This window comes from Loxodonta africana, chromosome 10, assembly GCF_030014295.1.
Source record: "Loxodonta africana isolate mLoxAfr1 chromosome 10, mLoxAfr1.hap2, whole genome shotgun sequence".
NCBI lineage: Eukaryota > Metazoa > Chordata > Mammalia > Proboscidea > Elephantidae > Loxodonta > Loxodonta africana.
In genome coordinates this window covers 91,170,656-91,195,259 of record NC_087351.1, presented here as the reverse complement: position 1 = coordinate 91,195,259, position 24,604 = coordinate 91,170,656, and the positions used below count along the sequence as shown (strand labels likewise).

The 24,604-nt window shown below is 42.7% G+C and overlaps 1 protein-coding gene across 10 annotated transcripts in view; it reads right to left on the bottom strand.

Moving 5' to 3' along the window:
• NRXN3 (neurexin 3) overlaps positions 1-24,604 on the bottom strand; it is a 1,785,202-nt gene that overhangs the window by 1,232,183 nt on the left and 528,415 nt on the right. For all 10 annotated transcript variants that reach the window (XM_023546430.2, XM_064292808.1, XM_023546429.2 and 7 more), the window contains 2 exons: positions 16,967-17,405; positions 11,635-12,018 (listed from right to left, as the gene is read on the bottom strand). In XM_023546430.2, the coding sequence (XP_023402198.1) occupies positions 11,635-12,018; positions 16,967-17,405 (823 nt within the window). The remainder of the gene's footprint in view (positions 1-11,634; positions 12,019-16,966; positions 17,406-24,604) is intronic.

Below are 24,604 nucleotides of genomic sequence, written 5' to 3'. Positions count from 1 at the left end.
GTAAGTCACGTATGTTCAGAGTGGGACCAAAGCATACATAGGCTTGCCTCCTAGATACATCCCCTTGATGTTAACCTTACTCATCCCTCCTCCCTCCAAGAATCTCCCACTGACTCAAGATGACTGAATAGTACAGAGAGGGAACATGAGTATTGACAGCAAAACTCTTCTTCTCACCTAGTCTTGGTTACTCTTTAGCTGTGTCAATTACTAAGTCCTATCAACATTGCCCCTTAAATACCTACTGGATCTGTCCCAAAACTCCACCTTTACTCTCCCTCCTTCTTTCCTGGATTAATGCAAATGCTAACTGAACTAATGCAAACTGTTCTGTTGGCTTCCAGTCTCCCCATATCCAATCCAACCTCTGCCTGAAAGATCTTACCGTGTTATTCCATTGCCTCCTTTAAGAGGAAGTCCAAACTTGTTAGGAGATCAAACAAGATCCTTTATGACTGGCCCATGTCACCCCTCCAGTGACACCTTCTACAATATCCCCTTAAATCATTTCTCCTTGCTCCCCAAATCTTAGACTCTACCCATCCAGACTAACTCACTGATTACGGAAGTCAATTTTGTATATCTGTTCCTTCTATCTGGAACACTTTTCCCTATCTTGTCTGTCTGAGGGATTCCTGCTCTTCCATCAAGAGTTGACTCAAGTGTCACCTATTCTGTGATGTTTTCCCTAATGTTTCTCCCTGCATTTGTGCCTCTCCTTCCTTGGATATCAGCCCTGGTGGTACAGTGGTTAACAGCTCAACTGCTAACCAAAAAGGTCCACAGTTTGAATCCACCAGCTGCTCCTTGGAAATCCTATGGGCAGTTCTGTTCTGCCCTGTAGGATCGCTGTGAGTGGGAATCAACTCGACAGCAATAGGTGTGATTTTGGTTTTGATTCCTTGAATATCAGATTATGATGATATATTTATGAAGCAATGACTAGGAACACCACAGCTAATGCCTTTGTATCCCTAGTGCCCAGCACAGTCCCTGGCACATCACTAGCACTCAGTAGGTGCTTTGGAATGAATGAGTTGGACCTTTAATTCCTTCATCTAGAAAATGAGGATAATAATATCCAATCTGCAGAGTGGACATGAAGGTTAAATGGTCCAGTGTATATTAATAATCTAGCATAGAGTAGGCTCATAACTCCCCTCAATAAATGAAAGGTCTCTTAACTTTCCCCACCTCTTAATCCAAACTGGAGCAAGGAAGGATTCATCTACCTGTGAAAAGAAACATGAACCCAGAGACACTAGAAAAGGCTGTGACCATCCCCTTGTGCTGCATTTCGAAGCACTTGTTTCTCCTAATTTAGCAGCATCTCAATTATTGCATCCATAATGGGCAGATGTCTGCTGGCAGTTAAGCAGCTTTTAGCAAATGCAGTAGTAAAGGTACAAAGCAGCATGTGTAAGTGGCCACCATGTCCCCACGTTTGACAGCACCACAGCCCGCCGCAGGTGGGACACTTCACAAGCAGCTGCTGCACACTGCACGAAAAGTGCTGACCCTCACATTCGCATGCTGAACGCAGGACTATGTGTAGATTTTTCAAAGATTTCCAACCTGTCCTTCCGAGACCCGATGAGTTTGAAGACTCCAGAATAACCTAGAATCTACTTCCCCTGACCCTTTTGCTGGAGTAACAGCAGCAGCTGTGGTCACGGGGATCTCAGGCTCTGACCAGGTTGGGTAACACCTTAGTCAGGGATCATGGGCTTGGGACAATTTCCTGGGATCATACAAGCTTGTGCCTGTGCAAAGGGAAACTTGCAGAACTGGAAGAAGAAAAAGGAACTGAATCTGAGAACTTCTGTGGCCATCACCAGAGATGTATTCATATGACTTAAGCACCAAACCAAAAAACTAAACCTAACTGCCACTGAGTTGAATCTGACTCATTGTGACCCTATAGGATGGAGTAGAGGTGCCCCATAGAGTTTCCAAGCAGAGCCTGGTGGATTTGAACTGTCGACCTCTTGCTAATAGCTGTAGCACTTAACCACTATACCACCAGGGTTTGCTGACTTATGCACAAATAGATAAAAAGAAAAAAAAATAGGGAGACTTTGATTCATGTCAATGAATTGTGGATCTCTTGGGAAGCTTCTTTTTCTGATATGTCATTATCCATCAAAAGGGAATAAACAAGAGAATTAAAAAGAGACAAACATCTAATGCTCTTAAGAAATCCAAGGTTTTATTTATTACTCCAGCAATAAAAACTTATTTCTCATGGACCTGAAGTGTATCTAGCACACCAATGTATTTAACGTGAAAATTTCATTGCAATGCCAATAGAGCTGACTCCAGTCTTCTGACCCAGGGTGTTTTGCAATTTGTAAGGAACACGGATTTGCATTCCTGTTCTGCCCTTCACTCTCCTTCATCCCTCTACTCAGGATAAGGGAAGACATTGCCAAGTTGATGACATTTGAGAATCACAGAGTTTTAAAGTTGAAAGGGCCCTTAGAGGGCATGAAACCTAGCCAACCACCTTGTTTTATCTGGCAGAACAGAGGCCAGAGAAGCCAAGTAACTATCTCAAGGTCACACATCTCAATAAAAAGTCTAGGTATTCATGGGGACAGGGACAGACACAATGCAGATTCCCTTCTTAATAGCACTGGAATAAGTGAAAGCAGCCAGCACTGTTATATTTGACCTTGGAAGCCATGGGTACTCTTGTCCTTATACCAGTGAGTCCACCTGAGCAGACCCCAGGGCAACCAGAGCTAGTTATAAAGCAGTAGGTCATGTTGAACATATTTTACTTTCTCCCTTTCTCTCCTGTGACTATTCCCTGAATCATTGTCCTTGGCAGATTGTGCTACAGTTTGCAAATTACTTCTACATCCCTTCTGTTAGACTGTGAGCTCATTGAGGACAGATACCATGTCTTCTACACATTTGTATCCTCATGACTTAGCTCACCAATCACCCAGAGAAGAGCTAGATACCTGGGTACCTGGTATACCTGGATACCTACATGAATGTTGATATCAATTCAAGAGAAGCACCATAACTTCCTTTGTTACAGTTTTCTAGACCAGAAGCCTCTTCAACTAGAGTTATTTAAGGCAGGAATGTGTTCAGTAGGTACACATTTTAATAATCTAACTTTAATACTCTAAGAAAGGTATAGGAATAATTTTGGGCCTTTCATAATAATATAGTACATGCTTTTTAGTTGTCCCTAGGAATAAAGGCCTGGTGATCTACTTCTAAAAATTAGCCAATAAAAACCCTACAAATCACAAAAGAATATCATCCAGTATAGTACTGGAAGATGAGCTCCCTAGGCTGAAAGGCACTCAAAATACACACTGGCTACAACAATGGACTTGAGCATAGTAACAAATCATGAAGATGGGGCAGGACTGCGTAATGTGTTTTTCTGTTAAGCTTGGGGTTGTCCTGAGTTGGAGCTGACTCAATGGCAACCAACGACAACAACAAATTTCATTGTCCATAAAAAGAGAAGAGGGTGGTTTTGCCTTGGATGATACGAGCAGATGTGCTACAGCTTTTACACAAGGAGTTGACAGGACTTGCTGAGATAGGTTGAATGTGGTGGAGAAAAAAATCAAGGAAAATGCCAAAGACAACGTGGATGCCATTTACTAAGGTGGGAAAAACTGAACGTAGAAAATATCTCGGGTAGGGATGAGGAACTCAGGATTTCTAGTTTTCTCATGTTATGATTGAGACACGTATCAGGCATCCAAATGGAGATGTCAAGTAGATGACTGGATATAGAAATCTGGGATTCCAGGGAGAGTTCCAAGCTGGAGATCCAAATTTTTTGGGTCACTGATATATTGATGATCTTTGACATCATAGCAATGGATAAGGGCATCAAGGAGAGTAGATAGGCCAAGAGGAGACCCAAGATAGATCCCAGGGGCCTCCAAAATTCAATAATCTTTTTTTTATGTGTATAGTATGTGTATACCACAGTGCTAGAGACTGTGGGGAAACGAAGATTTATAATGCATTTTTTTTTTCTCCTCAATGACCTTACAATCTAACCTTTTTTTATAAAAGATATACAAGAAGGAAAGGCTTCTCAATGTAATGGACAGTGCAATTGATTAAGGGTCAGGAATCATGAGTTCCAACTTTTCTAAGGTTATTCCAATTAAAGTGACGTTAGCCTCTTAGGGCTTCCAATTCCTGGCCTATTAAAACAGGGATTAGGCATAAATAATATCCAAGATGTCTGTCAACTCTACTATTTTCTGACGCTATGATTTCCATGTGGCATTCAAATGATACATTCCAGCCTCGTCTGAGGGCAAAGTCTCATCCTTCCCAAGCAGAACCTGCTCTTGCTGCCCCCAGGAACACACATCGGCAGTCCGAGCAGCAGTCCCTGAGCTGCTTCCTGCACTCCTGGAGAAAACTCAAAGTACGTGCATGCTTGGTTTTCTGCTGGTGCATGTCAGATGAGTGGAATCTCAGGGACCAAGGAGAAGAGCAGAACCACCCTCTCCACCACATTTACTAGTAGGTTCTACAAATTAATATTCTCAAAAGCATCCAATTTCCATGATCCCAGGAAATATTTTTCCTGTAGCAGACAGCAGGAGTGGCAAAAAAAGAAGGCCAGGTTGAAAAAATATGCAGTAATTCCACATGGCTGGGTGCTGTTATAGGATATGATCTCCTGGGTCAGGGTACCCTAACCTCAGCCACACACACACAAAAGAAACTATGGAAATGGTTCAGTGAGCAAATATATATGTACCCACATATATACCACACACACACACACAGAATACATAACAAGGAAGAGAGACTGTACATTATGATGCGGTACTAAGTGGAAAAAATACAACACACATTACTACCTGTAGCATGATTACAGTCATATACAAGAAACAAAAGCCTCATCTATAACAGGGAAGAAACTGGAGGGAGCTACACCAATTTGTTAGTTATTGTTGTGTTTGAATACTGAGTAATTTTTTTTTAATTGTTGCTACTTTTCTGTAGTTTCTAAATTTTATATACTGTGTATGTAATTCTTTTACAGTATTTTTTTCTAACTAATAAAGCTGAAAGCCTTAAAGGAGCCTGCTTCCTTACTGTGGCCTCCAGTGCTATGAATTGACTGCTGCCCTAGGCCTCAAGGCAGAAAAGCATTTGAACATAAGGGAGAAATAAGATTAAAAAATCTAAGGCACTATTTATGCTGGAAAGGATCCAGGCTGTTCTACTGCACAGGCATTTCCCAGGAGAATCAGCCCTGCGAGCTCTTTCCAAAGAAAAACATGAAACAATTGGTCTCCAACTGATCTCCTGGAGAGTCCTTGGCCTACCAGGATACATCCCTTAGCAAACAAGACACACCTGGATGGGGAGAAGGCTCCAGACACACCTTAGGACACAGTCTCCCCAGGGATGGGGTTGTGGCAGATACTGAAGTTGGTTTTTTCTTATGAAATTTATGCTACTGACCTACTCTCCCTAAGGAGTAACCTCAGTTAAGAGAGAATGGCATCATACATACTGTATGTCAGTTTCTCATTTAACCTCTCCAAAACCCTAGGAGGTGGGTTGGATAGTCTAGTTCACAAATATACCTCTTTTCAAGGAATCACTTCAACACATACATAAGGGTGAGCCCCCTTAGATATTCTAAATGACTCTGCCTACCTGGACAGAGTTCACAACTGATGAGGCAGATAGATAAGCCAAATTCAACCAACCAAATTCTTCCTTTTGAAAATGTAAAATCGGAATGGAAAAATCCAGAACCTGAAGGTTAGGGGAGATGATTACCTCAATGGCAATGCTGTGGGATCCCTAGAGCTGCTTTGTTTCCCCATCTGAGACATAACCTAGTGAGATCTTCACTTGATCAATACCTTTCAGGTAATCATTCAGTAAACCCTCTTTCTTGACTCTGTTAGCTACAGTCCATTCTGTAGCTTAAAACCAAAGGAAACTTCACTAGTAATTATTAGTATCCTCATCTTACAGATAAGGAAAATGAGACTTAGAAAAACTAAGCACTGGTTTTTCATCTTTTAGATTGCAAGTGGCAGAGCCAAAACTGGAACCAAGGTCTGTCTGACACTAAAACTCATGCAATTAACCAGCAGGCAATCCTGCCTCTAAGTACTGCCCTATAGGTTATTTTTCTTGTTGTAGGGATGCACCTGTGCTGAACTTTATTTACCTTCTTGCTAAATAAATGTCAGCATAGGTTTAGAAAAAGCAATCCAGGGAAGAGGGCAGATCTCCAATTGAAGCTCGATGGCCACAAATAAATCAAGTCTTTGGCCTTGCTTTACTGGCACTTGACTCTCACCAGTTGAATTAAACAGTTTGGCTCTACTGGAAAGTGAAAGATGCCTATGTTGTCCCAGGTCAACTGATCATATCTTTGTAAGAAAGGAAGAACTCCAGACCAGATTAAAGAGACGAGTTAGAATGCTTTCCTGCACAGCAAAGCTTCACAGGAAAACAGCTGGTTTTCCAATAGAAAAAAAGCACTTCAACCAAACTGATTGGCAGTAGCTAGAACAGACCTTTGCTTTGTAGGTCCTGGGGGAAGTCTCCCACATCACTATGAATAACAAACCAAAATAACTAGAGTTTAACCACGTGGAATGAGTAGAGAATCTACATCTTCTTAGCATAGCATCAGATCATTCTGAAAAAGCATCAAGCCAATTGTCAGATGTCGAGATTTAGAGTGGCTCATCTTTACAGGCACTTCTGAGAGGGTAGAAGCAAGTTATCCATTTTTTACTATAAGAGAACGATATCCACAAAAATTAACCCTAGTGTCATGTACTCGTATGTTTCTTAGTTCCCTTCCTTATTCCTTAGTCTTTGGCTGACAACTGATCTGCTCGCTCACTTTGCATGGGGTCCTTGGGTAGTGACCTGGGCCTTCCACAATATCCTTTTGGTCTGAATGTCAGTTTGCAGCCACCCACCTATGCTTTTTCCATTTTTTATAAGCACTTGCCTCTTCCTAACACTACTGTTCTGTTGTGGGGCCAAAAATATCAAGGGACTCACCCCATTATGAATAGGATAGGGCATAATTTGGACTAGATGGGGCACACAGCCTTAGGAATTGCCGTAAGCTTATCACATTTAGCACAAATGATCAATCTCAGACTCTGGTTTAATGCTTCTAGGGGGAAAAAAAATTAGCATGAGAATTGTAAACTGAATATCCTGGTTGATGTTACGGTGGGTGGGGCAGCACTCTTTAATCCAAAGGGGATAAAGGTCCTGTATAAAGAGTGTTGCCAAAAACTCTTCTTTCACCAGTATTCGGAAGTACCTATACTGAATACTAACTATCAGGGGTAGAGAGACCATAGTTTTGTTAAAAACAGGAGCCAAAAATATCCAAGAAACCTGGGATCTTCTTATCCCAGCCATCACTCCCCCACACAGAAGGGACGACCTCCATCTTTTTGCCCCACTGTTCCTCTAGAGACATCTAGCATAACATCTAGTACACTTTAGCACATTTTCCTTTGTTTCCCTGGAGGACTATGAACTGATCAAAAACAGGCTGTGTTGTATTTTTGCATTCCCAGCACCTAACACAGTGCCTAGTAAAAAAAAAAAAAAAAATTAAGATTTCAATAAATGTGTGCTGCATGTATGAAAAATGAATAAAAGATGATCAAAAGCGTCTATACTGAGGAGTCAGTTTCCATAAGGAAAAACACTGTCATTGGGAAGCTCTATTTTCTTCGCTAGCAAAGTGGAGTCCTATCATTTTTACATTCCACTGATTCATTCTGAACATGGTGTCAGGAACAATACAGGGGCAAAAAACAATTAGCAGGGGGACAAAACAATCAGCTGAACCATCTGGGATTTGAGTGATGTGTAGATCAAATGTCTTAAATTTGCTCGGCTCCTTCTCATTTGGTCCAGAATGGATGACTCTTGGCTGCATTGTACCGGGAATAATTGTCCCTCATATATCCCCAATCAGCTGCCTTTTAATGACTAGTCTGAAGTGACAATGTAAAAGCTGCAGTGACTTTCACTGTACTTGGCAAATCTTGGAACAACTCCCACTGATTTGTCCTTGGAATAGGTGAGCTCGAGACACCTTGCACAGCTGGCTACAGGCACTGCTGCTGGTCTTCAGCAACTGCAAGACTCTTGAGTTGGAAAGAGGTCCAAGAGGAAGAAGTGAGATGTCTGAAGTGACCTTCGGTTCTTACCCTGACTTTGTAGACTGCGGAAGATTCGTAATACCTTGGCTTACACCAAAACTACCTCATGCACCTCAGAGGTTGAATGCCTTTCTATCTTCCCAACCAGCACCAGGGTAGGCTAACCTACAGAGAGACTTGGAAAGAGTCCAGGGACTTGATAAACTGATTAGCTCCATGTGGCCTCCTTCTGGTCTAGCTGGCTGTCTTAGCCCATGTTTTGGTTGTTGCTTCTTTGACAATTAGGTGCATCTGAATTTAAATTCCATAAGCTTCATGACCCCCACGCATCTGTCAGTTTGTTGTACTGTGGGGGCTTGTGTGCTGCTGTGATGCCAGAAGCTATGCCTCCTGTATTCAAATACCAGCAGGATCACCCACAGTGGACAGGTTTCAGCTGAGCTTCCAGACTAAGATAGACTAGAAGAAGGATCTGGCGGTCTACTTCTGAAAAGAATTAGCCAGTGAAAACCTTATGAATAGCAGTGGAATATTGTCTAATATAATGCTGTAAGATGAGCCCCTCAGGTTGGAAGGCACTCAAAATACACCTGTGGAAGAGCTGCCTCCTCAAAGTAGAGTTGACCTTAATGACATGGATAGAGTTAAGCTTTCGGGACCTACATTTGCTGATGTGGCACGATTCAAAATGAGAAGAAATAGCTGCAAACATCCATTAATAATCAGAACCTGGAATGTACGATGATGAAGATCAAGGACTACAGCCTTCAGTATGGATTATACTTCGACATAAAGAAAACAAAAATCCTCACAACTGGATCAATAACCAGCATCACGATAAACAGAGAAAAGGTTGAGGTTGTCACAGGTTTCATTTTACTTGGATCCACACCCGTGGAAAAAGCAGTCAAGAAATCAAAAGACACATTGCACTGAGCAAATCGGCTGCAAAAGACCTCTTGAAGGTGTTGAAAAGCAAAGACGTCACCGTGAGGACTAAGGTGTGCCTGATCCAAGCCATGGTGTTTTCAGTCGCCTCATGGGCATGCGAAAGCTGGACAATGAGGAAGCCCAAAGAAGAACTGACACCTTTGAATTGTGGTGCTGGTGAAGAATATTGAATATACAATGGTCTGCCAAAAGAACAAACAGAATGCTCCTTAGAAGCAAGGATGACGAGACTATGTCTCACATACTTTGGACATGTTATCAGGAGGGACCAGTCCCTGGAAAACGGTATCAGGCTTGGTAGAGCATCAGTGAAAGAGAGGAAGACCCTCAAGGAGATGGATTGACACAGTGGCTGCAACAATGGGTTTAAGCAAAGCAACAATTGTGAGGATGGTGCAGGAACCAGCAGTGTTTCGTTCTGTTGTGCATAGGGTCGCTGAGTTGGAACCACCTGGATGGCACGTAACAACAACAACGACAAGCTTCAGGAAAACTCTCTCTCCCTCCTTTGCCCAATGTTCTGTTGTACTATTTCTGATCTGACTCTAAGGAAGGTTCCCAGCCCTTCTGGAATACACCTTAACTGGTAACACGACTGACATCATCAAAACCACTCCTTGAGAACACATTCTAGCTGGTCAACTAGTTCCTGCTCCAGGCCTGGCCCAGAATCCCTTCCCATCCCCAGGCTTTAGATGCGTGGACGATTCTGGCCACAGGTGGACTCTGGGAATAAGATCCTTCATGGCTCTTTTCAAGAAGCTCTTCCCTTCTCTGTATCTCCATGTTCTCCTATTCTGGTTCATCAACAGAGCCCATGCTGCTGTCTGTGTCATCTTCTTACCTCTTCCTTTGTACATGTCTCCTCTCCTCAGCTAAATTAACGATAACCTTCTCGAGGGCAGAAACTGTGTCTATCACAGATGTAGTATCCTCAAAGCCTACGCTAGAGCTGCACACCCAGCAAAAGCTTGATAACAATGTAAATTATCCTATCATGTGAAATAGAAGCTGAAAACCCACGGACGGCCAGTTTGGTTCTGTCTGCTTGGCATATAAAAAACAAATCAAGCTTCAATCTGTATATAGCTCTTAGACTGGAGTCTCCGCTTGATTTTGTCACTTTGCTCACCTTTATCTTTGCCATTTTCCCAAACTGTAAATTCAGTATAAATGTAAGATGCTGAAGTTTTGGATGGAAAGGGGCTTTGTCCAGCATTCTGGTCTGTTCTAAAGGTCCAGTCCGCACCGTTCGGTCCCCACCTCTTCAGTCACCTCTCATACCCTTCCCCCACCTTACTTCACACTCCAGTTCATTCTAGATATTGTTGAGGTCCTCAACTGTGCTGTGGACTCTCACCTCCATCCTTTCATGCATCCTGTTCTCTCTGTCCAGAACATACTCTTTTCTGTCACCTCTTTTCAAGCTAACTCCTACTCACATTCCATGCCTCAATACATATGTTTCTTCCTTCTGGAAGCTTTCTCTAAACCTCTACTGTGTGTCGAGGAACCTACCAAGGGCCTCCCAAACTTCTCTGAACCTTCACTTTAATGATGTTGGTGGCAATAATTATGACAATGATAATCACTAACACTTGGTAATCAATCCAGTTGCCATTGAGTCTATTCTAACTCATGGCAAGCTTGTGTGTCAGAGTAGAACTGTGCTCCATAGGAAGTATCTCCAACTCTTTCTGCTGAGGAGCCTCTGGGTAGACTCAAACTTCCAATCTTTCAGTTAGCAGCTAAGCACATTAACCCTTTATACCACCCAGGGATTCCAACATTTACTAAATGCTCACCATATACCAGGCACATATCAACTCATTTAATCTTTATCACATTCTCCTGAGGCAGGTACCTGATTATCTCCATTTAACAGATGAGGAAATCAAGTCTCAAAGACGTTTGATGACATTCACATTTCTCCATGAGGGCCAGATTTCTCACCCAGTCTGGCCCCAGAGTCGATGCTCTTAAACAGTAAATCACACTATCTCTTATAAAACTCCCCATGTTTGATTTATTTATTTAATGACCAAATATTCCACTAGGCAGCAAGCCCGATAGGACAGGGCTGGGTCTGTTTTATTCAGTATTAGCTTTCTAAAGCCAGCACATAAAAAAACATAGACAGCACTAAAAAGCATGTGTTAAACGAATAAGTGAGTCAGCCAGTTGGTTAGCCCACCCAGAATCCCAAAAGAGAATTATCCATCCTCTCTGAATAGAAGATGTCTGATACTTATTCAAAAAGAGTATTATGATCATGATAATATTTACTCTAAATATTCAGTTTCCTTTCTGCAATCCAACCCTAGCCAACCAAATCTAATAATTTAGAACCAGAGAGGGTATGAGCTACACAGCTGTGAGCCCAAGAAAACTCTTCTCTGAAATAAATGCAGCCTGAATAGGTACAAAGGTTTCGGCTGTCCCAGAACACACCGCCGGAAGTCACTCCCATTGAGTCCCCTAGTGGCCCACCCACAAGAGCAGAACTCACCCCTTTCACAGGTCCGTCCCCAGTAGCCGGTGCCCGTGCAGTCGCAGATGAAGCGGTTCCAGCCGTCCTTGCACACAGCGTTATTCTTGCAGGGGTAGCTGTCACACTGCTTGGCGCTCATCCGGGAACAGGAGGACTTGACGCCTGCAGCGTTCTGCATCTCCGCCAGCTGCCGGATGTTCTTGCTACGTCCGTCGATGAACAGGTCGCGGATGCAGCCCACGTAGCCATAGTTGAGCATGGCGGTCCAGAGCTCAGTGGGGAGGATGAGGCCAGCACGGTTCTCCGGTAGCCCACCCAGGTACATGTCTCCTTCCAGGTCCAGGATCTCACTCTCCCCACTGGCGGTGAATGGTGTGCGCCTGCTGTTCACTGATATGGTACCTGGGGTGAGAAGATGGAAACACAGTGAGCTATCAACCCTCATGGCATTGCAGGTGAGGCTGCTAGTCAAGGAACCAAGCAAAAGAGGCCCAGCAGGTGAGCTCTGAGTGCAAGCAATGGAACAAAAAGCTGCAAGATGGTAAGAAGGACCGTGTGAGCCATTTGGTTCCAACCTCTGCCAGGTAGGGCTCCCTGGCCCAGAGGAGGATCCAAGAAAATCCTACTGGCCCAGCACCTAGTCTGTCTTCTCTGACTAGAAATCCTGGCTCTGAGAAGTGTGCCATGCAGTTGATAGCACAGTACCTCCTTGTGTTTAAATCCCAACTCTGTCTGATCTCCACCACCCATCTGTCAATGTACTGTATTGTGGTGGCTTGTGTGTCACTATGATGCTGGAGCTATGCTACCAGTATTTCAAATACCAGCAGGGTCACCCACAGTAGACAGGTTTCAGTGGTGCTTCCAGACTAAGACAGACTAGGAAGAAAGGCCTGGCTTTTTTTTTTCTTTTGGCCTCCAAAAATTAGACAGTGAAAACCCCATGGATCACAATAGAATGTTGCCTGACTCACTTGCTTTGGACACATCATCAGGAGGGATTAATCACTGGAGGAGGTCATCATCAAGTTAGGTGAAGTAAAGGGGCAGTGAGAGGATGGGAGACCCTCGGTCTGGTGGATTGGCACAGTAGCCACAACGATGGACTCGTACATGCCGGCAATCATGAAGCTGACACAGGATTGGGCAATGTTTTGTTCTGTTGTAGATAAGGTCGCCATGGGTAGGAGTCAACTAGACGGTGTGCATCTGTCTAACTAGCCATCTATCTATTATAATCTAGCTATGTAACCTGAAGAAAATTACTTAAACTGCCACACCTCAGTTTCCTCATCTATAAAATGGGGATAATAATTGTACATACCTCATATTTTTTTTCCCCCTAACACTGCCAGGGACAGAGTAAGAGCTCTGTAAGTCTTCTTCACTGGTCGCCATCCCCTAAAGGATGTGACTTGCTCTTCTGTCCTTGCATCCATGCACTGAGATACCTTCTGGACTGGGTATTAACTGCCAGCTCCACCAGTGAATATCCGTGAGCATTGCCATTGATAAATTGTAACTGGTTATTTCTTTATTAGTTAGCAAATATGTATTAAAGAACTGTTCTGTCTCTAATGTCATTCTAGGCACTGAAGATACAGAGGTGAACTTGACAGGAATATCCATGCCCCCATAGAGCTGACATTCCAGAGTAGAGGAGCAGAAAATAGGCAAGCCAGTAAATAAGAGAAATTAGCTAATGGTGGGTGCTGTGAAGAGAGTAAAATGGGTGCTGTGGTAGCGGCCCATGGGTTCTACTCAAAATGGAGAGTCGGCAAAGGTCTCTCTTAGTGGGTGACAGTTAAGTTGAACCAGAATGTTGAGAAGTATCCAGGTATGCAAAGATCAGGGGAAAGGACATGTCAGGCAGAGGGAATATCACCTACAAAGGCCCTGAGGAAGGGAGGAGGAGGCAAGAGGGAAAGGAGAGTGTATACAATGAATTCAGAGGGAAAGACAGGGCCAAGGAAGGAGTTGGATCATGGCACCATCAAGAGACATAATAGAAGATGGAAGCCCAGAGCTTGACCTGAGAACCTAGGAACAGGGGTTCTAGTCCTAAATGGGTTTCGGTCCCCAGGCCAGCCCCTGAAATACTTTATAGCTCAATTCCTGGAACTGCAAAATCAAAGAAATGAACTAAGTGACATCTAAACATCATGCCAAAAATTTAAAAAAATAAATATTTATTATTAAGGTGATTTATTGGTACCAAGATAACTGGGTTCTGCCATCCATCAGTCAGCCTTCACTTCTGTCTGAATCCCAATTCCCTCAGCTGTGAAGGGTATAACCTGAAGGGCTAAGGAGATCAAGTGAGATCAGGCATGTGAAACACCATCTAAATTTTGATGCCAACACCAGAGTGGAAAGGGCATTGAGAGGCCCATGGGAGGGTTAAACTAACAGTCATGCTCCCCTTCCTCTCTGCTAGTTTTCTCCTAGAGAAATCTGCTTTACCTTCTTTTTTTTTTTTTAATCTTCCAAAAAACTACATAACTTTATCAACAGATGAATGGAAAAACAAAAATTTTTAGATACATACAATGGAATATTATTCAGCCATAAAGAGAAGTCCTGATACACACCACACAGGGATGACCCTTGAAGACATTACGCTGAGTGAAATAAGTCAGACACAAAAGGACAGCTATTGTATGATCCCACCTACATGAAGTATCTAGAATAGGCAAGTACATAGAAGCCGAATGCCTTAGTGGTTACCAGGGGCTGGGGGGGAGGAATGGAGAGGGCTCTTTAAGGGACACTGAGTTTCTGTTTGAGGTGATGAAAAATTTAGAAATGTATAGTGGTGATGGTCACACAACATGGTGAACATAATGTCACTGAATTATACTAGTAAAAATAGTTGAAATGGCAAGTGCTTTGTTATATATATTTTACCACACACACACTCAAAACAATAATAAAAATGCCTTGGACACCATTTTAAGTACTTTATGGGCTCTTTTGGACTTTATCTTCACAACAATCTCATGAGATAGGAGTTAATATTTTCTCTATTTTATAAATGAGTAAGTTGAGATTTGTGTCTCTTACTATTTTCTCTCTTGCACGTTTCTTCCTTCACCTTCTGTCATGCCCACTGAACTACCTGATCACCAACCAAAGGGGAGGGGTATCTATTACCAAGGAAGGACAGTACTGGGACAGATTTAAATTTTGGAGCCTTATATACATCCTGAAAAAGCCTGTCCTCTGAATGTGAGACTATGGTTATTTCTGAATGCACATACCAAATTTTAAGAAGCGGTCCCCCAGCTGGGGCAGGATCAGAAAAGTTCTTCTAGATCATGGCTCAGTCATGCCCAGCAAAGAAGGTACCACACTTAGATACGCTTACATTTCTACAACTATCTATTTTAGTATAAATTTACAACTAAAAATAATATACCATATGAGGAAATGATATTTAATAGATTAAAAATTCAAGTTATACTGTTTTCAGGGGATATTATCTGTTTACTGAGCCCATTTTTGCAGGCTTCGATCAGACTTATCAGCGCTTCAAAGTATTGGCCAGTGCTGTAGCTCCCAGGTATGAAACTCAAGGCTCCTGGAATCCAAACATATTTAGTGAATACAGGTCCACTGATGGATCTCGAAAAACAAAATAACTACCCTACTTGAAAAAGCAGTTAGTGCGGGGCGGGCAGGGGGCAGAAACAAAAACAGCAATAGAAATTTGGCAATTGTATGTGTTCTAGCCCAACTGTGACACATCCAGGCAACATTTAAGCTGGGTCAAAGTCTAGATCAACCAGACGTAAAACCATCAACTATAATCCAACCCCAGCTACCAAAAATACGTGGTATTATAGCAACCAACAGGAGTGTTTCCTTTCAAATTCTGGGACAGCTTTCTGGCCCTGGCACTGCTGACATTTTATGGATAAACTTGGGTGGGGGGGATAGGCAGGGAGAAAAGGAGGGCAAGAGAGGGATCAACAAAGAGAGAAAGAGATTGATTTTGCCTTCAGAGAAATTAATTTTTGTGTGCTTTTTTCTGTTAAAAAAAGCACAAACTGTTCATTCTTGCTCCACAAGCACATTTAATTTGAAGTCTCTTGGTTCCGATCAGGTTTCAGGCAATCAATAAACCTTCTTGCTAGGCCATAAACCATCCAGGGCTGCAATCTGCCGCCCGTCCGCCCTCTGCACAGGGCCGTCCAGCTCCTCCTAAGGGCAGTGTTACTCATCACCACCATCCCTCTAGCTCTGGAATCATTCAGAAAAGCTATCTTACCAAAGCACAGCCATTCCTGGCTGCAGCTTTTGGGGGACCTATTGCTTTCTCTTATTGACCAAAATGCACCTAGAAATAAAATGTGCAAATGGAAGCCTTTTGGGCATTTACCAGGAGAGGGAATCTTTACAAACATGGCAAATAATAGCAAATACCCTTCTTGAATAGATACTGCCTAAATGGAGAATCAGGAAATAAGTCTGAAATTCAAATGCTCTAATTATGGCTTTTAGAGAAATGACCGACCTTTCTAATGGCACAGAGTGTGACCTTTATTGCCACAAGATCCAGAGAAAGCTAGGCAGACTGTTCAGCCATTCAAAAGCCCCAGATTCTCTATTTCTGTGGGTTTTTGTTGTTGTTTTCCCCTGGCCTCTCCTTGTATTCCAGAGTGGCTGTGTACTGCCTGGGGCTAGCTTGTTTGATCTGAGGCTGCAGAAACAAACAAAGCCATTTAAACCAAATGTAAAAGGTTATGAAGAGGAAGGGAGAGTTAGTGAGGTCTGAGCAAAGACTGAAATATAGGCTTTCACACCAAAGAAAGGCTTAAAATTGAACATGACTTCAGGAAAAATCGATTTGCCTTTCCCTTTCTTGTCATAATTTCTCCCTGCAACATGACTCTTGCCAATTATTGAAGGGGGTCTCGTTGCAGAAACTCTTGTACAGTGAAGCTTATTCTACAGAGTAATCACACAATGCAGCGTCTGTGATGTCACAGTTGGTTTCTATAGCAATGAGAAAAAGGGGAAGAAGAAGAAAAGGGGGGGAAAATGCCATCACATGAGTGACATGAGAGTCGCTTTGGTAGCAGGGAAAATGTTCCCTGCACAACCATCCTTAGCTCCAGGGTCTTGTTGTTGTCACGGAGAGGGCTGTGCAGTGAGTGACTGGGTCAATGAGGAGGCGAATATGAGTGCAGTTGAGCGAAGTGTCTTTTTCCGAAACAAAATCTTAGAACGGCAGCAAAAGAATCAACAAGCATGCAAGTGCAAACCTTAAAAAATAAAATCTATAAATCCATGAAACAGAAAAGCTACAGCTTTCCTCAGCTCAGTCACACTCTGTGTCTCTTCCTACCTGATCTGCCATCTCGCTGGATGTCCACGTGGTACCATTCCCCATCGTTGGCTTTCTTCTGAGTGGCTTTCACTTTGATGGTGCCTGAGCCCATGTCAAGGAGCAAGTACAGGTTGCCATCAAGGAGTTCCACAGCAAAGAAGTCCACTTTTGTGTTCTTCTGGCTCCGAGCATCCTTCCTCTCTTGAGGCTTGCCATGAGTGAAGAGGATCAGGCCGTTGGGCTCGGTGGTACGGAAGTCGAAGGAGATGGAGCCCATGCGCTTGGTGTTCCACTTGGGCAAACTGATGTATGCCTCTGGGGTCTCAAAGTTGATGGGGTCCAGTGTGGCCACATTCTCACATTTGAATACAACCTCACCGTAAATTTTCATCTTGGTGTCCCCAATCCGAGCCAGACGAGACAGTTCCAGACGGATGTCATTATTCTTATAAACAACCTGTCAGGCCAAACAAAAGTATCATATGAATCAGTATTGCAAACAGTAACCATCCATCATTTACTGAGCGCCCAGGAAAAACATCCAAGAAGAGGTTTCAGGACACAATAGTCTGAAACAATATGAGAAATATGAGAAACGCAGCACTTAAAAAAATCTGAGGAGATTTCTACGGCATACATAGACCTGAATAAGTCCTTCCATTTCTGTTATATTCTTCTCTGTCCTGACCAATTCCTTGTGTTGCCAGAAACTTAAACAATATGAACTTAGAAGTAAAAGTCAATACAGATTGAGTTGCACAAGATGCAAATACTTAGGTGCAAATATACCTGCTGAAGTGTTTTTAGTTAGTAAAAGGCTAGATTAACCAAAATGACCATCGATAACAGACTGGCATATCCTTCTGACGGAATATTACGCAGCCACTAGGATGAGGTAGTGCTCTGGGTTTTGACATGACTGTGGCCCAACTGGCTTGCATTGATTGCTAACCCACCAGCAGCTGCACAGAAGAAAAGACCTGGCAAACTGCTTTCATAAAGACTCCAGCCAAGAAAACCCTATGGAAGAGCTCTACTCTAACACCTGAGTTTGCCATGAGTCAGGGGCCAACTCAAAGGCAGCTAACATCAGCACTCTCCAAGTCATAGTAAGTGAAATTAGCAAGGTACAACACAGAGTGTGCATTATGCTATCACTGTGTAAAAAAAAAATAAAGGGGGGGGTGATATGTTTATATGCTAGTATATGCATAAAACCATAAAATTAATTGCCTCTGGGGAGTGAATTGTGTATTTAATATTTAGGAGAGGGAGGGAGACTTTTCATAGCACCCTCTTGTATAGTTTGATTTTTCTTTTTAACAATATGGTTACATTACTTAAAAAAAAAAATGATTGTGTATTAAGAACTGGGGGGAGGGGGACTTTTTTTTTTTTTGCACATTGCATGTGCCTTCTATAAACATTAAAAAGGAAAAAAAAAAACGCTGCCATCGAGTCAATTCTGACTCATAGTGACCCTATACAACAGAATAAAACTGCCCCATAGGAAACCCTGGTGGCGTAGTGGTTAAGTGCTACAGCTGCTAACCAAAGGGTCAGCAGTTTGAATCCACCAGGCGCTCCTTGGAAACTCTATGGGGCAGTTCTACTGTGTCCTATAGGGTCAACTCGACGGCACTGGGTTTGTTTTGTTTTGTTTTTTTTAATACGGTTTCCAAGAAGCACCTGGTGGATTCGAACTGCCAACCTTTTGGTTGGCAGCCATAGCTCTTAATAGCTAAGCCACCAGGGCTTCCTCTATGTCTATGTATATCGAGTGGAAGAATGAGACACACCAAAAAATAAAAAAATTGTTATGACTTTCTAAGTCTGGTATAATCTGTATAAAAGCAGAGATTAATTCTGATCCCAAAATTAGAATTTCAAAAAGGTTTTGCTGTTACATTAGAACTGAATTTTGATGTAGTGCCCTGAGATGGATCTCAATCCTCTGATCTCTGGGTAATGTCACATTCATACAAAAAGAGTAAACAAGAAAAAAATAGAAGCTTCAGGGGCTAACATTTGAGTATTGGCTCTGCCAACTACTTTGCAATGTCTTTTACGTTATCATACTCAAATTTTGTCAAAGTTAGGACCCACATTTAGGTTTGAATCCCACACCCACCGCTTATAAGCTGTGTGACCATCGCAAAGTTATATAACTTCTCTGAGCCTATTTCCTCCTCTGAATATGAGAATGATAGGAGTAACTTATTTTGTAAGGACTAAATGAGTTAATACATGTAAAGCGCTTAGAGATGAAGCATAAACAAGAACAAAAACAATCTCGGCTATCTTGAGGGTTGTTGTTGTTAATTACCTTTCGTTTTTTCTGCAGCCCTGAGAAGGTTGTCTTGCCATCTCCATTTTCAGTAAAACAACAAGGCTTAAGTGCTAAAATCAGTCTTTCAATCCATATCAGTGAGAGAAAGTTAGTTGGATGGAACATTCCGGTCCATATCATTCAATCCCTAACATCTAACTGTAGAACTATGTTCCTTCTCTTCACCACTACCAGGATGGAGTCAGAGCTGTTTGCCTTTTAATAGTAATTACAAGAATGGCATATAACAAGTGATCAAGCATTGGAAATGTCCCACTTACGATATGACCTTGACCATGGGCCTGACCATAATCAATGACACTGAAAATACTAATGATCCTAACATTGACTGAGCAATTACTACATGCTGGAGCCTTGATGGTGTAGTGGTTAAGAGCTACAGCTGTTAACCAAAAGGTTGGCAGTTTGAATCCACCAGCTGCTCCTTGGAAACCCTATGGGGCAGTTCTACACTGTCCTGTAGGGTCACTATGAGTCAAAATTGATTTGAGGGCAGCAAGTTTATTTGCTTGTTTGGTTTTTACTATGTGCCAGGCGCTGTGCTGAAGACTTAATGTCCATCATCCCATTAGATCCTGACAACACCCATTTGAAATACCAACCCTCATTCCCCCATTTTACTGATACAGAAGCAGACACACAGAGACATTAAGGCACCAGCCCACAGGCACACAGCTGGCAAGTGGCAGAACAGGATTTGAATCCAGACAGTTTGACTCTAGAGCCCATGTGCTTTACCACTGTAGATGCTTTTAACCATGCCCCATTGGCTGCACCCAGGAGACTCACCTCTAACAGTGTGTGAAAAGCCGTGCATGTTCACCTTCCCAGGTTCTACCAATTCAAAAGCTGAATTTCTCATCTTAGCCCTACTGGACTGACCACATGGGAAAAGGAAATACTACAGAATCCTTAGGTAATCACTCAAGTGAGTGAACCAGAAAGAAACAATAAATGTTTAATGACTGGCAACTCCTCTATTCCTAACTCCCATTATTATGCCTCAGCAAGTGAGATCTCTGTGTCATAACCAAACCTTGGCTTTCCCTGCATTTGGGTTAAACGCCTATATTCAAACTCCTTGTAAAGGTTAATTATTAATGTATAACAATAGCTCATCCCAAAAGGACAAACAGAGTCTGAGCTCCATTGAAGAGTAAATGAAAAGAGCTCAGGCATCCCTGTAGGAGGCCAGGGCAGAAGGAAAAAAAAAAAAGGCCTTTCGAAGGTACGCAGATGCCTGTCTGTGAAGAGGAATGCTTTAGTGAGAGGCTACTTGCCAAGATGAGGTGGAAGGTGAATAACTCGAACACAGATTTTTAGGATGAGCAGGATAAGCAGAGTGAGGAACAAGCCAAATAGAGGGAGCCAGGCTTTTCTCAAAGGCTGTGTAAGGTGAGCTCTCTACCTGCCCCACAGCCCTGAAATTACTTACCTATTCACATGGAGTTTCCACTATGGTGAAAAAAGAGCTGACACCTTTCTCACTGACAGTGGGCAAACTCGCTGAGTTCCATTTTATTCATTTGTGTAGGTGGAAGTCTTGACACATGTTTAGTCTTAATACCTGTTTTACAAACTGCCCTCACTTAACCCCCCAGCGTTGCCAAGATCAAATGAGATTTTATATATGATAGGACATAGAAAGCTCTAAATGGATACACAAACCTGGGAAGAAATAATAATGTAGCATTATTGCAGTGTTGTTTGAAACTGACAGGGGCTTGAACTGAGGATCCTTTACCAAGAAGAAGGGGACAAAGGACAAATGTCCTAGGTGATACTCCAAGGAGAAGCTGCATTGCTGCTGTTCTTTCCTTCTCCCTGCCCCACCAAAGAGTCAGATATACTCCCCTTTTCCACCCACCCTAAGTGGGGGGAGTGGGTGGACCACAGCATGGCCGGGTAGAACCGTATGGGCCCTGGGTAAGGCATGGAGGCAGGAACACTGATGGACCACCTTACAAGGCAAATCAGAATTTGGCACAGTATTTTCCATAAAATCAGACTCTCAACCAAACGAATGTCCCTGACTGGCTGACTTAACTAGGAAGAGATCTGGCATCAAGTGACAGAAAGCAGCCTTAGCTGACAGGTCACCCCAACAAGGAGCAATTAAAGACAAAGTAGAAAATACTTCCCGTGGGGAGAGATGTCACACAGCCTGGGAGCAGAGGAGCAGAGTCACGAAGAGTGACAAGCTGGCCTTGCTACCTTACCCGCGGCCTTGGAAAGACTGCTGTTCGGACTTGCATTTCATACTAGGAATCCAGACAGTAGAAGTGCTAAGGCAGAGTCTCCAAGGGACACAGAGTAAACACACGTGCATCTCTTTAGAGCCACAGTACAAGCAGAGACTCGTTAAGTGCAATACTGGGAGTAAGGCAAGCTATGGGAGCAGGAAAAACATAACAAAAATAGTTGCCACTATTGACAGCCTACCATGTGCCAGGCACATTAAAAACGTTATTTTATATCATCTACAATAAGCAAGTGAAATAGGTGGTGTTAGTCCTGTTTTACAGAAATGAGGCTTAGAGGGGTTAAGTACTTATCCAGGACCACAGAGCCAGCTAAGGGCATCATCATAACTTGAACTCAGAACTCTCTGATTACACTGAGGAAAGTAGTTATGGTCCAGGGATGGCAGTTCCAGGCTCTCCCGTAGGCCGTGTCTTCCCATAAAACAGGAACCCTCTACCCCAGATGGAAAACCATACCCAGCTCTGTCCTGACGTGCAAAACTCTCCACACCTGGTGCTGACTTATGTTCCCTGTAATGGATACCTTTTCTTCCCTACCCAGGAGTCTCCTCAAAGCCTCTGGGTGGACCCAGGTGTTAGTATGTCTGCATTTCTGCTCCTTCACATTTGCCGAGTTGCAGGGCCTTCCTCTTAACTCCAGCCTCCTTTAATAGTACTCCTCTGCAAAGACCTACATCCAAACCCACTCCACGCCCTCCCTGGCTACTCTGATCCTTGCTAATTACCGCCAGTTGCATCAAGTCAATTCTGACTCATGGTGACCTCATGTGTGTCAGAGTAGAACTGCACTTTATAGGGTTTCAATGGCTGTGATCTAATGGAAGTGGATAGTCAGGTCTTTCTTTCATGGCACTGCTGGGTGGATTCCAACCACCAACCTTTCAGTTAGTAGCTGAGTGCTTATTGACTTGTGCCAACTAGGGACTCCTGCTAATCACCACCACTTGATAGAATGTGAATCCTTATATTGCCCACACAGAACAAAATTGGCTGACCTATCACCCAAACAACTCACGCTATCTGGGGAAAGAGTGACAAGCCTAATCCTGAAGCCCCACATAATGCACCTTTCCATTTGACTCTTCCATAGTACCTGAGTTACATGGCAGGTCTGTGAGAATGAATCTAAGGGTTAGAGACAGTCCCAGCTTACAGAAGTATTTCCTGTCATCCTTCCTCCTTTGTATCCCAGGCCACCCTGTTCTCAGCTTCCTGAGAACTTGTCTCCACATGTTCTGTTGTAAATGCCATGTCTCCGTGCACTCCAGCAAGGGAACTAAGAGGAACAAGGGAGTGTGGACATGTGCCCGACAGTGACCAGATGGCATGTTGGCACTATTTCTCCTGGTCTTTCTTTTCTCTTATTTTTAAAGCATCTTTAATCCTCTGTGGATCTAAATATAGGACAATTTCAATACTACCACCAGGTCAGCTTTGAAGACCAGATCACGTATAGGTCCGTCACTTGACGACTGAGCCCCATTGCTCTGACTCAGGCCAGTGGCAAATGTTTGAAGGTAAAGACCTAGAGGGCATTCCCTGAAATGTCTATATTGGACAAAACACAACAGTAGAGAAGCCAGTGTCAGGTGGCCTGAAGTGTGAAAGGAGTGTTGAATACAAATCTCAGTAACGTCTTTCAACCTTATACCTGTTAGTGGAACAATTTTACTCTCAACATGCAAAAGACAAAGATATATATAACCTTCACCAAACTTAATCCTTTGGCAATAAGCTACCAGTGAAATGAGCTTTTTTTTTTTTTTTTTTTCCTTCAGCTTCCAGAGTGGTACAGCTTCTAGATAAAACTTTTGGGCTAATCTTACTATTATGTAGCATTCCTACTCAAGGTAAGGAAATGTGTAAGAAGCATTGTGAAAGGACCTTGCTTCTGGGGTTTCCAAAGGATCACACATCCTACTGTCTCCACCCTCCTTCCCATTTTGTCCTCTGGCAACTGTTGACTGGTCTGATGTGATTTCTCCCTCCTCTAAACTGTCTGCTCCACACATTTGTCACTTAAAACACCCAACCTTGTTATCTTTGCGTGAGTACAACCCTTATCTTTTCAATAACCTCAAACACCTTATTAGCAAAAAAAAAAGTGCATTACACTTTTAAAATTTGAAATAGCACCTAGCCATATAGGTGCTTGAGAAATACTCATATATCTTCATTAGATTAGATGCTGGACTCAAGTGACAGTATAGGGCAGTGGTTAAGATCATGCACTTTGGAGTTCCACTGACCAGGGTATGCGTCCTGCTCCACTGCTAACCAGTTATATGACCTTGAGTAAATTACTTGTCTCAGTGTAGACCTCTCAGCTATAGAGATAACATATATTATTTCACAGGGGTGTAAGAAATGTACGAGATGGTATTGTTATATAGTAAAGTACTTTCCACACTTTCTGGCCCTTCACAAGCATTTAATAAAGGGTAGTTACTATTATTGTGTTATTTTCTGTGAAAAGCCAGACTAAATAAAGCAACAGACACTAGTATGGGGTCATTGAAAAGGGAAGATACTCTCTGAGTATATGTTCTAAGGGCAGTTGTTAGCTTAATTAACAGTGCTGAAAATAATGACAGATTCTGGATTTAAGAAACTCTGAAATATATATATACACATATACACACATATATATATGTATATACATATAAAATACATAGATATACATATAGGAAGCCCTGGTGGCATAGTAGTTAAGTGCTATGGCTGCTAACCAAAGGGTCAGCAGTTTGAATCCGCCAGGCGCTCCTTGGAAACTCTATGGGGCAGTTCTACTCTGTCCTGTAGGGTCGCTATGAGTCAGAATCGACTCAACAGCCCTGGGTTTTGGTGGGTATATATATATACCAAAACCCATTGCTGTCGATTCGATTCTGACTCATAGCTATATACGTGTGTGTGTGTGTATAAATACATATATATATGTGTGCGTCTGTATGTACATATACATACATATAGACATCTATATATGTGTATACATAAGATAAAACAAAATCGATTGCCTTCAAGTTGATTCAAACTATGGTA